The sequence below is a fragment of the Microtus ochrogaster genome, chromosome 7, assembly GCF_000317375.1.
Source record: "Microtus ochrogaster isolate Prairie Vole_2 chromosome 7, MicOch1.0, whole genome shotgun sequence".
NCBI lineage: Eukaryota > Metazoa > Chordata > Mammalia > Rodentia > Cricetidae > Microtus > Microtus ochrogaster.
Genome location: NC_022014.1, coordinates 46996940 through 47009875, shown reverse-complemented (window position 1 = coordinate 47009875; position 12936 = coordinate 46996940). Strand labels below are relative to the sequence as shown.

Sequence of the window (12936 nt, the reverse complement as noted above, 5' to 3'; positions counted from 1 at the left end):
GCTGGGATTAAAGGCGTGCGCCACCATCGCCCGGCCCCATTTTTTTTTTTAAATATATGATGCTTGGGACTGAACTCTGCATTTTGTAGGCTAGGCAGGCTCTCTACCATTGAGCTATAGTTCTACTCAGTCTCCTGAAAGATGCATTTGGGTGGAGTTAATAAAGACATTTTAATATAGGCTTAGGCATGAAGGGTAAGAGAAAGATGGGTACTCAGAGGAAAAATGAGACACATCCAAGAGCAAGGGTGTGAGATTCTCAAAGAATTGCAGGAGGTAAAACATACCCTAGTGGAAACCCAAGGGGTAGCTCAAAAAATGTATTTTTAGGTAACAGATGCTACCTAAACAGATGCTGTCCTGGTGCTGCAGAATTATACTTCCAATTTCTTAGGAAGCTGGGGCAGGAGGACAATAAATTCACAGCCTGCCTGGGCAACTTTGTGAGATCCTGTCTCAAAATATACATAATAAAAGGCTGGTGGATGCAGCTCGGTGGTCGACTGCAGCCCCTAGTACCGAGGGAAAAAGGGGAGGGAAAAGGATGCCAAAGACAATTTTCTCACATGCCTCTTGGGGTTGGTGTGAAGCTGGCCCACAGGGATTGGTGGTGGGACCGCAAGGAGGCGGAACCGAGGGCGAGCGGCGCTAGAGTCCCACGGACTGTCACTAGCAAGCGCCCGCCGACCCGGAAGGATCTGAAGAGAGCTGGGGCCGGCAGCCATACCGCTTTGCAGAGCCGGCTCGGAGCTTGGAGCGAGGTCGCGGAGCACGGAGTCACGTTCTCTGGAGTCGCAGGTGAGTGGCAGTGCCCTCGTCGGGCAAGAGTTCGGGGGACAGCCGGGGCCCTCCGGAAGGCGCATTGTTTAGGCTGTAAACTCGATCGCCCGGAGCCCTGGTCCCTGAGCCTTCGCCAATGGGGAACCTGGTATTTTTGTTTGTTTGTTTGGCGGTGCGAGGGACTACAAGTCCGGTCCGTGCCCACGGGGACCGCTTTGGTGGCCCTCGGGGTAGGACAGTGGTTGTCACACGCAATTATTTCAGGAAAGAGTGCCAGGACGGCACACGAGCCTCTCTTCTTCCCCTGGGCCTCAGTTTCCTCACTTGGTAAGGTGAAGAAGGAAGCAGGGGTCATTGACAGCTGGGGGTGGAGGGGACGCTCTGTGTTGTCCCAGCTAGTGTGGGAACCAACTGAGCCTCCTCGTTTTTTAGTAGTTATCGTTTTGCCATTGTTCAAGCCTAGTTGAGTGGAGGGAAAAGATACTAAGGGGGGAGGGGATATCCGACAGGATAAAAACTTATTTTGAAACATCCAAATCTGGCCTTCTTAACTGAAGGAATCAAAGTCGTCCGGAGTTTAAGGTATTGGGGTGAAGAAAATCGAACCTACTCTTGTGAATTTGGACGTACGTGTGCGGGTGTCTTACCCTGAAGATCTGTGTCTCTTGCTAAAATATTGGTCAGAATGGTTGCCCTGAAATGAAAGAAGGAAGGTGGTCCCCGTACAACGCTGCAGTCCTCTAAGGAAGACAGTCCTGTCGCCTCTGTTTTACAGATGACCAAGGAGGGAGGCTCTACCATTTGCCAGTGATGAGTGGTGGCGTAAAACGGAGCAGCGAGCGGCTACCACTGCACCTTTCAGTAGATTTGTGTTTGAGCCCAAAGTATTTTGACCTTTAAAATTTTTATGAACTTAGGCAGGCACCCTGACCCTAGAATTCCACCTACTCAAGAGGGCAGGAGCATCATTTGAGCCAAGACTGCTTGGGCAACATACCCAAGATCCTATCTCAAGGAAAAAAAAATTTTTTTGCCCAAGTGTTAAGATACTCCCCGGGCCTTGTGAGTTTACAGGAAAGGAAAGTGGCCACATTGTCTAAATGTTGGATTGTCTAAACGTTAGAAATGTATTGTGATTGAGCTTAAAGAAGTGCATTTTACCTTCCTTGGCCTAGTGCTGGAGGAGAAATGCAAGCCAGACTTGAAACGAAAGTGTAGTCTATCAGAAATGGAAATCACCTCCGCCTCATTCAAGCTCACAATCAGAGTGCCAGGGCAGTGATCCACTGCTTCTCCACTCCCAGTCTCACATGCAGAGTTGGCCGAAACTCACTGAAATTACTTTTTTTTTATTTTTTTGGCAAAATATGATGAAGCAAATAATATTTAAATCAGCTATGGTCAGAAAGGTTAGCTGCCAGTAGGTATTAAAACTTGAGTAAGCCACAGGTGCTCCAGGCAGAGGAGCATTATATGCACAAAGGACTTTGAGAGCCTTTCAATGCGGGACGGGCCTCCCGTGGATGCTCTGTGTCACACCTCAAGACCTACAGTCACCTGGACCTCTGAGCAGGACTTTGTTCTAGGAGCAGAGGAATGGCCCTTATTGTGGAAGAGTTTTCTGTAAAGGCGAAAAGACCAGCCTGGCTGGGATATTCCAAAAGTTTCTCCATTGTATGTAGTTTGTAGAACAACTTTGATTATTGTTTTTTGTTATTTTTGTCCCCCCACCCCCCCCAAGCTGAGGACCGAACCCAGGGCCTTGTGCTTGCTCTACCACTGAGCTAAATTCCCAACCCCTGATTATTGTTTTAAAATATTTTATTATTATATATACATATGATTATGAGTGTGTCTGTGTTAAAGGTCACACCAGGAAGTACGGGTAGAAGCCAGAGAACAATTTGTGGGAGCTGGCTCTTGCTTTCCACCGTGTGGGTTTCTGAAATCAAACGCAGGTCCTCAGGCTGAGTGACAAGCTCTTTTACCTACCGAGTCACCTTGCTAGCCCTCTGTTGGTGTTTTGAGGACGCAATTTGTTATCACATATACCGGTTTGGATTTTTTTAGTTCACTAGTGGCAAGTTCAAGTTCAGTACTCAGACTGAAACATTCTTTTTGTTGTCTCACAGGCAAAGAGGATCTCTTTGAGATCCTCCCCCATCAGCTTCCCAAGTTTCTCTTTCTTCTCTCTCTCTCCTCCCCTTCCGTCTTTCCTTTTTCTACTAGTCTTTTGACAGAGGAGTTTTTTTTTACTTTTCCTGTTTTCACTCTTTTTTTGAAAAAATAATTTATGTAAATTTATTTTATATGCATTGTGTGAAGGTGTCAAATCGCCTGGTAGTGGAGTTACAGACAGTTGTGAGCTGCCATGTGAGTGCAGGGAATTGAACCCGGGTCTTCTGGAAGAGCAGCCTCTCTCCAGTCCCTTCATTTTTCACTCTTAATGCCATATTTCCTGATGTTTTAACCTTCTTTCAATTGGGTGCCACTTTTTTCCAGAGGAAATAAGGATGGACTTTTAAAAAACTATATAAATTAAAAGGTTTAATAGAACTCTCTCGAAATATTTAATATACAAAACATTGTCAAACTAGGTATGGTCAAGCACTCCTTTAATCCCAGTACTCAGGCAGAAACTGGCTGATCTCTGAGTTGCAGGCCAACCTGGGCTACATAGAAAGTTCTAGGCCAGCTACATAGTGAGACCCTGTCTCAAAACAAACAAACAACAAAAACTGGGGTCAAACATGGTTTTACCTGGTCGCACAGGCTGGCCTTGAACTTGATGTGTAGCAAGGGATGACCTTGAGTTCTGAATCTCCTGTCTACTTCTCAAGGGCTGTCCTGCGTCTGGTCTGTGTGCTGTCAGGGATGAAACCCTGCGAGTGAGGCAAACGCTCACTAACTGAGCTACATCTCCAGCCTGGTCTTGGATTTCTAGTGGAAAGTTAGAACAGACAGCATTCCATCCATCTGTGTGGGGCAGGGTTGTATGCACCATGTTGCACATGTAGACATCAGAGTAGACCCTGTGGAGCTTGTTCTCTCCTTTGTGTGGATCCTAGGGATCCAACTCTCGTCTGTGCCCGTCAGCCGTTGTCCTTCCCACCCCTGAGCCATCTTGCATCTTGCTGGCCCTTCTTTTCTGTTGTTTTTTTTTTAATTAATTTTTTAAGCTAGCATACAAAATAATGGGTTTTATTGTGACCTTTCTAAGCTTTATTTTATGTGTATGGGTGTTTTGCCTGCATGTGTGGACATGTACTGGTGCATGCCTGATGCCTGTGGACCAGAAGAGGGCATTGGAATTGGAGTTATAGATATCGTGAGCCCGATGTTGATGCTGGGAGCTGAGCCTGGGTCAGCAAGAGCAAGAGGCTATCACCACTGAGCCCGTTTTGACATTTTCATTCTTTTTGTTTTTTTCTTTTCCGAGACAGGGTTTCTCTATGGCTTTGGAGCCTACCCTGGAACTAGCTCTGTAGACCAGGCTGGTCTCGAACTCAGAGATCCGCCTGCCTCTGCCTCCCGAGTGCTGGGATGACATTTTCATTCTTGTACGTCATCATACCTTGCTCATGTTTGCTGTGCTGTTTGGTCACCATTGTTGTCTGTTGGAGACAGAGTCTCATTTGTTCACACTGGCTTTCACTCATATGAGCCTCTGTCGAGTCACAAATGCTGGAGTTACAAGTTACAGGCAAGCACACTATACTCAAATCTCTCCTCCGCATGCACTGGGGAGGAGGCAGAGGCAGGCAGATCTCTGTGAGTTCAAAGCCATCCTAGTCTACAGAGCGAGTTCCAGGCCAACAGGGGCTACTCAGTAAGACCCTGTCACAATAAGAATATATAAAGAATCCTGATGAAGTCAGTGCTAGTTTCAAACCAGGAATTCTTCTGCCTTAGCCTAGAGTTGTGAGCAGGTGTGTGCCACACTGGTTGCTTTGTAGGAAATTTCTGTACCTGTGTTGCAGGACACAATCCTAATCCTTTTTCTAATGGCAGTCAGTGCTAATGTATTCATATGTAATGTGAAAATGGGGCTGACAAGGTGGCTCCCCAGGTAAAAGTGCTCGATGTACAAGTCTGCCAACCTGAGTTCAAGTCCCAGAACCTGTAAAGTTGTCTCTGACCTCTACACAGGTACCATGGCATGCTGATGAAGGACGCTTAAAAAATGGCACACGAACCCCTTCCCCTCCTCACATGTATGTATACACACACACACACACACACAAATAAATCAGTAGGTTTTAAAATGAGAATGCTATCAATCCTTCATATATTAAGAGTTATTGATATTATAACCCCAGCACTGGGGAGAGGGAGGAGCCAGCCTGAGCTATGTGATAACTTGTCCTAAGGGGAGAAACCCCAAAACCTCAAGCATAAGGATCCTGTTTCCTCATAAATGAGTTGTAAACATGAGATGTCTGTTTAAAGCTTTAAATTTGCTTTTATTTTGAGTGATAGCTTTGTTGAACCAGACTAGACATACAGTAATGTTTACCCTTTAGCAGTGTGCAGTGTTCTCGGTAGAGTCATAGTCTTACACAACCTTCACCACCAATTCCAGAACATTTTTCCTCACCTCTGAAAGAAACCCAGCCCCCATTAGCAGCTGTCCTGACTCCCCTCCCCTCCTGACTGCTCTAACCTGCTTGCTCTCTAGATCTGCCTTAGTGGACATTTCTCGAAGAGAGTGTTATCCATGGACATTCAGTGGGCAGAGCTGTAAGAAGTGATTTGTAACCTGAGTTCTGTTCACTGTGCTGATTTTCATGTTACCTGAGTAGATTGCTTTTTAATCTGCGGAGCTCTTTCCTGTTTGGTGTTCATGTAATAAATAAATCTGCTGACGTGCGGTGTTTCCTTGTCAGCGACCTTTGCTCTTCACATGTCTCTATGATGTGTTCCCGGGTTGTGTAATGTGTTCTCAGGGCTCAGGTGTCTGTTTGTAGCTAAGTGGCTTTAATCTTAGTTAGGTGTTTTTATTTTTACTTCTATTTGAAAAAAAACAAATAGCTAATTCTGTTTTAGTAATTCCTGGCTTGTTTTGAGGGTTTTATAAGTTGTAGTTTTAGAGGAATATAGTATCTATTTTCTCAAGTGGGGTTTCTCTGTGTAATTATATAATGTCTTTGAGGATAAATTTTACAACAGCAGATGGGCACCACCCTCATGCAGATGAGTCCTTCCCTCCAAGGCTAACCCTGTTCCACCCTCCTCATCCCAGTGAAGACTTTGCCTCTTGATTGGCTGCCATGCATAGCAATGCCCTCTAGTCTTTCAGATGAGTCTGCATCCTGTCACTGTGGACACTGCACCTTCCTGGCTTCCTGGACCTTTCACCCCAGTGCCTCTTTATCTTTCCGTGATGGTGTCAGACCTTGGAGCTGCCACCACACAGATCTGAACTTCTCTGACCCTTGCTCTTCCCCATTACCGTGCGCCCTGGTCCACTTCACCCGTTCCCCCTTTACTGTAGACACACTTATCTTCTGGTTCAGACCTTCCCACTACTCTGTTGGTTCTATTCTGTGGAAGGCAGGCTTCCCGCAGTTCTCACCCCAGTTCTCACCTCAGCCTTGTTCACCCTGCACCTCACTTCTTCTCACCCTTGTCCTGTTGTCTGCACAACCTGGGCTGAGGGCAGCTCACAGCAGTGCTTCTCAGGGTGCCCACAAGTGCTGTCCCTCATGTTCTTCTCCCCGCTAGCATTAGACTAGGCTCAGACCCAGGGCCTTCTCTATCCCCTTGTTCATCTCTGTCTTGGAAGTCAGAATTTTCTAAAGCCTAACATCACTGAGGGTGGGGTGTAAGGTAGGCGTGTTGAGGGCAAAAAAAAAAAAAAATCAGTGCTGATAGGCAGTGCTATGAATGTCTGTTAGTTCTCCAACAATTTTTTTTCTTAAACTCAGTGCTGGCTGGGTATGGTGGCACAGGCCTTTAATCCCAGCTCTCTAGAGGCAGAAGCAGGTGGATTCTGAGTTCAAGATCAGCCTGGTCTACAGAGCAAGTTCCAAGACAACCAGGGCTACACAGAGAAAGCCGTCTTAAAAAACAAAATAAATAAATAAACTCAGTGTTAGGGCACAAAGCCTGGTCCTTTCATGTTCTTGGCAAATATGCTACCACTGAGCTACATCCCCAGCCTTTGAACAATCATCTGACTTGATCTACTGCCACAGTACCTGTCGTGTATCTCCGAATTGCCTCAGCTCTCCCCTGCCGCTGTTCTGAGACAATGTTTCCCCATACATATAACCCAAGCTAGCCTTAAATCAGTCTTCTGACTCAGCTAAATCTGGGATTACAGCGTGTGCCACCAGCTCGACCACCCCTCTTCATCCCTGGAGTCAGATTCCTGCCCACTCTGCAGATCACCTGGGCCTCCCTTCTCGCAGAGGAAAGATTCTCTCAGTTCAAGCTCCCTGTCAGCCTTTACTCCTTCTCTTATTTAATTTCTCGCTTCTTTTTGTTTATTATGAGCTCTCTGTCCTGAAATTGCTCTGTAGACCAGGCTGGCCCTGAACACACAGAGCTCTCCCTGCTTCTGCCTCCCGAGTGCCAGGACTAAAAGCATGCACCGCCATGCCCAGGTCTTCCAGAAGTTTTTTCCTTTCTGTTATCATTATACCCATACCTCACCCTTCCTGGAGAAGAAAATCTTGGTTTTTTCATTCCATTTCAAATTTATTTCTATATTTAGGCTTCTGCAATCTAGCTCAGGCTGGCTTGGGGTCTTCTGCCTTAGACTCCACAGTGCTGGGATTATAGAAGTGTATTACCACATCCATTTCAAGCTTAAAGAAAGCTGCAGGTGGGTTTGCCCACTTGTCATTCTGAGGTGGTGTGGGTGCAGGGTCACGTGGCTACTTGCTCTCCATAGCCATTCATGTCAAGTTGGACAGCTGACCGCAAGCTGACTAAAGCAAGCAGAAATGTCTAAAGGATGACAGCTAGCACAGTCTTCCCAGTGTTTGCACTGGGCCCAGGCTCCAGACCAGAGCTATTTGTTCACATCTAAAAAGTGAACTTTGTTGACTTGTGAAAGTACATTTCTGTGTCTATGATCTTTCCTGACTTGTTTTTCCTGTTACCCCATTAGTTTGCAAGGCTATGTTAAGTAAATGCTGAATTGTACTGTTTTCTACTGTGACTTAAAAGATTTGTTTAATATGTGGTAATAATTAAATGTTGAAAAATTCAGAAAGATAACACACCCCAAACTTACCACCTGGAGCCAGTTGCCGCGAGGAGCTGCTATGGAAGTCCGCACAGTGTTCTTAGTGCTCGGGAGATGGAGACTGAATGACTGGAAATTCAGGCCCCCTTGGCTACATGGCAGCCAGCCTAATTGGGGATTGAACGTAGGGCCTGACATGTTAGACAGGCTCTCCACACTAAACTTTTTTTTTAAACTTGCATTTTATTTATTGGGGAAGGGCACACACATGCCATGTGTCCTTGTGGAGGTCAGAAGACAGTTTGCAGGGTGGTTCCAGGAACTGAACTCATGTCATCAGGCTGGGCAGCAAGTGTCTTTGTCCATCGAGCCATCTCACCAACCCATACACCGAGCTTTTTTATTTTTATTTTTTGCAGGGGCAGGGGGTGGATGAGAGAATGGGGTGGGCTTGTTTATTTTTGTTTTTGTTTTTTTGAGATGGGCTCAGGAAGCCCAGCTGTCTAGTTGAGCCTGGCCTTGAACTGTTCCTCCTGCCTCCAACAGTCAAAGCCCCATCACATCTGATTCCGGGCTTTTTATTTAGTTATTTTTGAAATATCATCTCACTACATGTGCCAGGCTCTTAATCCTGAGCCTGTGGTGTAGCCCAGGCAAAACCTCCTGAGTAACTGGAATAAAGACTTGTACCACCAAGTCCAGCTCGGAAACATTTCCTATTATAAAACTCAGAAAATAGACCAGGCTGACCTCAAACCCAGAGATCTGCCTGCCACTGTCTCCATAGAATGCTGGAACTAAAGGCTTTTGCCACATTTGGCTTTACTAATTATTAGTATTTGTTGTTGAAACAGTCTACGGTAGCCCAAGCTGGTCTTGAAGTAGCTATGCAGTCAGGAGCTTGACCCTCCTGCTTCCGACCTCCTCAGTCAGGCTTGCAAACTTGTTATCTCCTTTCTCTCTGTTTTTTCTCCCCAGCCCCCAACTCTCACAACAGATTTGATAAATAGCTCACATCTGCATATGAGGAACACAAATGGTTTCTAAAATTTGTCTTTTAAAATTTTTAAGCATTTTAGTGTCTGTCTGTCTGTCTGTCTGTGTAACAAGTGCCAGTGCCCTCAGAGGCAGAAGAGAAGAGAGCTTTGGAAGCCCTGGAGTTGGCTAGACTCATAGGCAGTTGTTGGCTACCAGACATGAGTGCTGGGAATTGAACTCAGGGTCTCTGGAAAAGCAGGAAATACTCTTAACCTCTAAGCCATCTCTTTGGTCCTCCAGTTTTTCTTATTTTGAGATGGAGTCTTACAGCTTACTCTGTAGTTTAAGCTGGTCTTGAATTAACAATCTTCCTGCCTCAGCTTCCCAGTGGCTAGGATTACAAGTCTATGCCACCATGGTTGGCTCTAACTTAGTTCTGAAAAGGTTTTATACCTGTTTATCCTGCTACCTATTTCCTCTTTTAAAAGAGGCAAGGTAGCTGTGACTGGCCTAGAACTGCTATATAGACCAGTCCAGCCACAAACTTGCAGTGATCCTCCTGCCTCTGTCCTGAGTGCTAGGATTATAGTTATTGGCCACTATACTTGGCTCTTAATTTCTTCTAGTCCTGGTTGTTGTAATTAATTTTGTTCCTTCCATGCACAGAGAATAATGGTCTCTGCCTGATAGTTTAGTGGCATTTTGAGATTTATGCATCAGCACAGATGAGGTTCTGTCAGCCTGGATAACAGTCTGTTGGTGTTTGTGTGCACACATGCACAAGTTCGTGTGCCCCACAGTGTATGTGTAGAGGTCAGAGGGCAACTTGTGGGTTGGTTCTCTCCCTACCATGAGGGTCCCAGGGACTGGCCTGAGGGTACCAGGCCTGGCAGCAGTGCCTCTCTGTACTGAGCCCTCTTCCCCAGCTCTATTTAGTTCCTAACACTTGTGTAATGTTGGAGGGTTATTCAGGCTTGTTTAACATCTGTCAGTATTTTGTGTATGTTGGCAATGCTGACTGCTAAATCTACACCTTGTTTTTCAGACCTGTAAGATCTGGACATGTCCTTCATATTTGACTGGATTTACAGTGGTTTCAGCAGTGTGCTGCAGTTTCTAGGTAACCTCAGCTTTGCTCTTTGTAGCTATCCTGTTGACCCTGTTTATGTAAATGCACTTGTTTGTAGAGAGCTCCTTTATGTAAGCCTGTGGTTAAGACAGCGAGCTTTGGAATTATGAAATACATCCAGTGACTCACTCCCTTGGAATCACGTAATCTTAGGTCAGGTGTAGGAGAGCACACCTGTGTCCCAGCACTCAGGAGTCTGAGACTGGAGGGTTCCAGCAGGTTCCAGCCAAGCCTGCTCTTCAGAATGAGCTCAAATTTCTAAAAAATTATATAATCTTGAATAATTTCCTTTTTTACTTTACCCCAAGTTTACTTATCTATAAAATGGCCTTTTTTTTTAATGTGCTGGGGCTGGAACTTAGGACCTCATGCATATTGGGCAGGTGCTCTAGCACTGAGCTGTATCCCCAGCCTTGGCTCTAATGAATCTACTCTTATGATTTATTTATCTAGAGACCGTTCGCTGGTCTGGAACTCACAGAGATTTGCCAGCCTCTGCCCCCAGCTCCTAGTGCTGAGATTAAAGGTGTGTGTCACCATGCCTGCTTCTATCTCTTATAACTGTTTCCAGTAATATTCCTAACAGAAATATGTATTGCTTCTTGACTAGTTTGTCTGCATTTTTTTAACATTTTATCTCATGGAATCTAGTGTAGAATCCAGTGTGTTACTTTTGCTTTTGGGTTCTTTTGGCACAGAGACTCTGACCCGAGGCCTCTTGCACATTAGGCTACTGCTGTATCAGTTGAGCTCCATCCCTAGCCCTGTCAAGTCTTAGGCTGATTATAAACATCTATGTCTCGGGCTAGGGAGATGTCAGTAAAGAACTTGTTCAAGCATGAGGACCTGAGCTCCATCCCAGCACCCACAAAAATAAAAAGAGGCTGGGCGTGATAGCATACACCTTTAGTTTAAGAATTCAAGAGGCAGAGGCTGGCGAATCTCCGTGAGTTCCAGAAGAGCTACATGTGGAAGAGCTACATGTGGACCTTGTCTCAAACAAACAAACAAAGAAAACACTGCTCTTTCAGAGGGCTCAAGTCAATTCCCAGCACTCACTTGGTAGCTAACAACCATTTGTAACCAGTTCCTCCTTGAGCACCAGGTATACACACGGTACACAGACATACATGTAGGTGCAAAACACCTATATAACTCAGTGGGCTAAGGTGCTGGCTGCCAAATCTGATGATCTCCCAGAGCCCATGGAATACAGAAAGAAAAAAAATTAAAAGTTTAAAATTTATTACCAGGCAGGTGGTGGCGGCACATACCTTTCATACCTTTAATCCCAGCACGCCACGGGAGGCAGAGGCAGGCCAATTTCTGAGATCAAGGCCAGCCTGGTCTACAAAGTGAATTCCTAGACAGCCAGGGCTACACAGATAAACCACGTCTCAAAAAAAAAAAAAAAAAAAAAGGAAAAACAAACAAAAGAAGTGCCTGCAAACCAAGAATTTAGTTCAGGACACATTTTGTGGATTGTTTATTGGGGGGGCAGTAATGTGTTTAGGATTGGATCCAGGCCCTCACGTATGCTAAATAAACCATCTACGACCAAGCCACAGCCGCTGCCCCACAGTCTTTGAAGAGTCAGGTTCAAGCATTCTGTGTTCTGGGTGTCCCTTTTGAGAATCAGATTGAGGTACTTTACATTTAATATTTAGGCCACTGAAAAACAAAAACAAACCAAAAAGAAAAATTTGGCTACTAACCAAATATGATGGTATGTATCTGAGGACTGGATAAAGGCCAGCCTTGGCTGCACTGAGAGATTTTCTCCTTTTCTTCCTTCCTTTCTTTCTTTTTCTTTCTTTCTTTCTTTCTTTCTTTCTTTCTTTCTTTCTTTCTTTCTTTCTTTCTTTCTTTCTTTTTTTTTTTTGAGACAAGTTCTCACTATGTAGCTCTGGCTAGCCTGGAACCCATTATGTAGACCAGGTTGACCTGCCTCTGCCTCCCAAAGGCATGAGCCACCATGGCTGGTTGATGGCACTCTTAAAAAAGAAAGATCTGTGTAGCCCCTAAGCTGCAAGCCGATCATAATACCAAAAATAAAGAGATAAAAACTTAGATTGTCTGAAAAGCTTTAAAACTAACCATTTTAAAGCTAGCGTTTGCTGGGTTTCCGCCTCTCATACTGTGATAAAGCTCTAACTGCTCTGTAGTTTCCGGGCATTTTCAACACCTCGTAACCAGACCCCTCCAGCGGCCACTCTTCCGTGTCGCCTGGCCTCGTCTCCTAGCTACCATGACTCTACTTCCCCTCTCGTGAACCATGCCTTTTCTGCGCGTTTCATAGAGTAGAAGTATATACCCTGAGGTGTCGCGTGTCTGGCTTCTTTTCAGGGTTCATCTATGTTGTAGGATGTACTGGAGTACCATTGTCTTCACGGCTACTGATGCACTGCTGTAGACCGAGTTCTGAAAAGACAAGTTCTTGGTCTAAAACCAGTGGTCTTACTCTGATTTCTCTTCAAATTATATAACTCTTTCACCTTTTACTAAAACCAGAGGTTTTTATGTCTACTGGTTGGTAGCTCCCTCTCCAGGGTGCTAGTGACTGGGAGTTGAAGTTGGTAATGGAGGCAGATGGTAAAGCTGTCGGGAAAGGCCAGGGCTGCCCCAGCCTAGCTGCTTAGTGTCCTCAGTTTGCCACCCAGAGGAGCAGTGCACACACATTTGTTAGAAGTTGCCTTAGGGTTTCTATTGCTGTGATGAAACACCATGACCAAACAATGATTCAGGGAGGGAAGGGTTTATTTGGCTTACACTTCAGCACTGCTGTTCATTACCGAAGGAACTCAGGACAGGGACTCAAACAGGGCAGGATCCTGGAAGCAGGAGCTGATGCAGA

At 45.4% G+C, this 12936-nt stretch overlaps 1 protein-coding gene and 1 pseudogene across 1 annotated transcript in view; one reads left to right on the top strand and one right to left on the bottom strand.

Moving 5' to 3' along the window:
* Positions 1 to 863, bottom strand: part of LOC101989656 — a 2502-nt pseudogene extending 1639 nt beyond the window's left edge.
* The window catches only part of Sar1b (secretion associated Ras related GTPase 1B), a 24183-nt gene continuing 11934 nt past the window's right edge, over positions 688 to 12936 (top strand). The window contains exons 1-2 of the mRNA XM_005350118.1: positions 688 to 798; positions 9999 to 10073. Of these exons, the coding sequence (XP_005350175.1) occupies positions 10016 to 10073 (58 nt within the window). The 5' untranslated portion in view covers positions 688 to 798; positions 9999 to 10015. The remainder of the gene's footprint in view (positions 799 to 9998; positions 10074 to 12936) is intronic.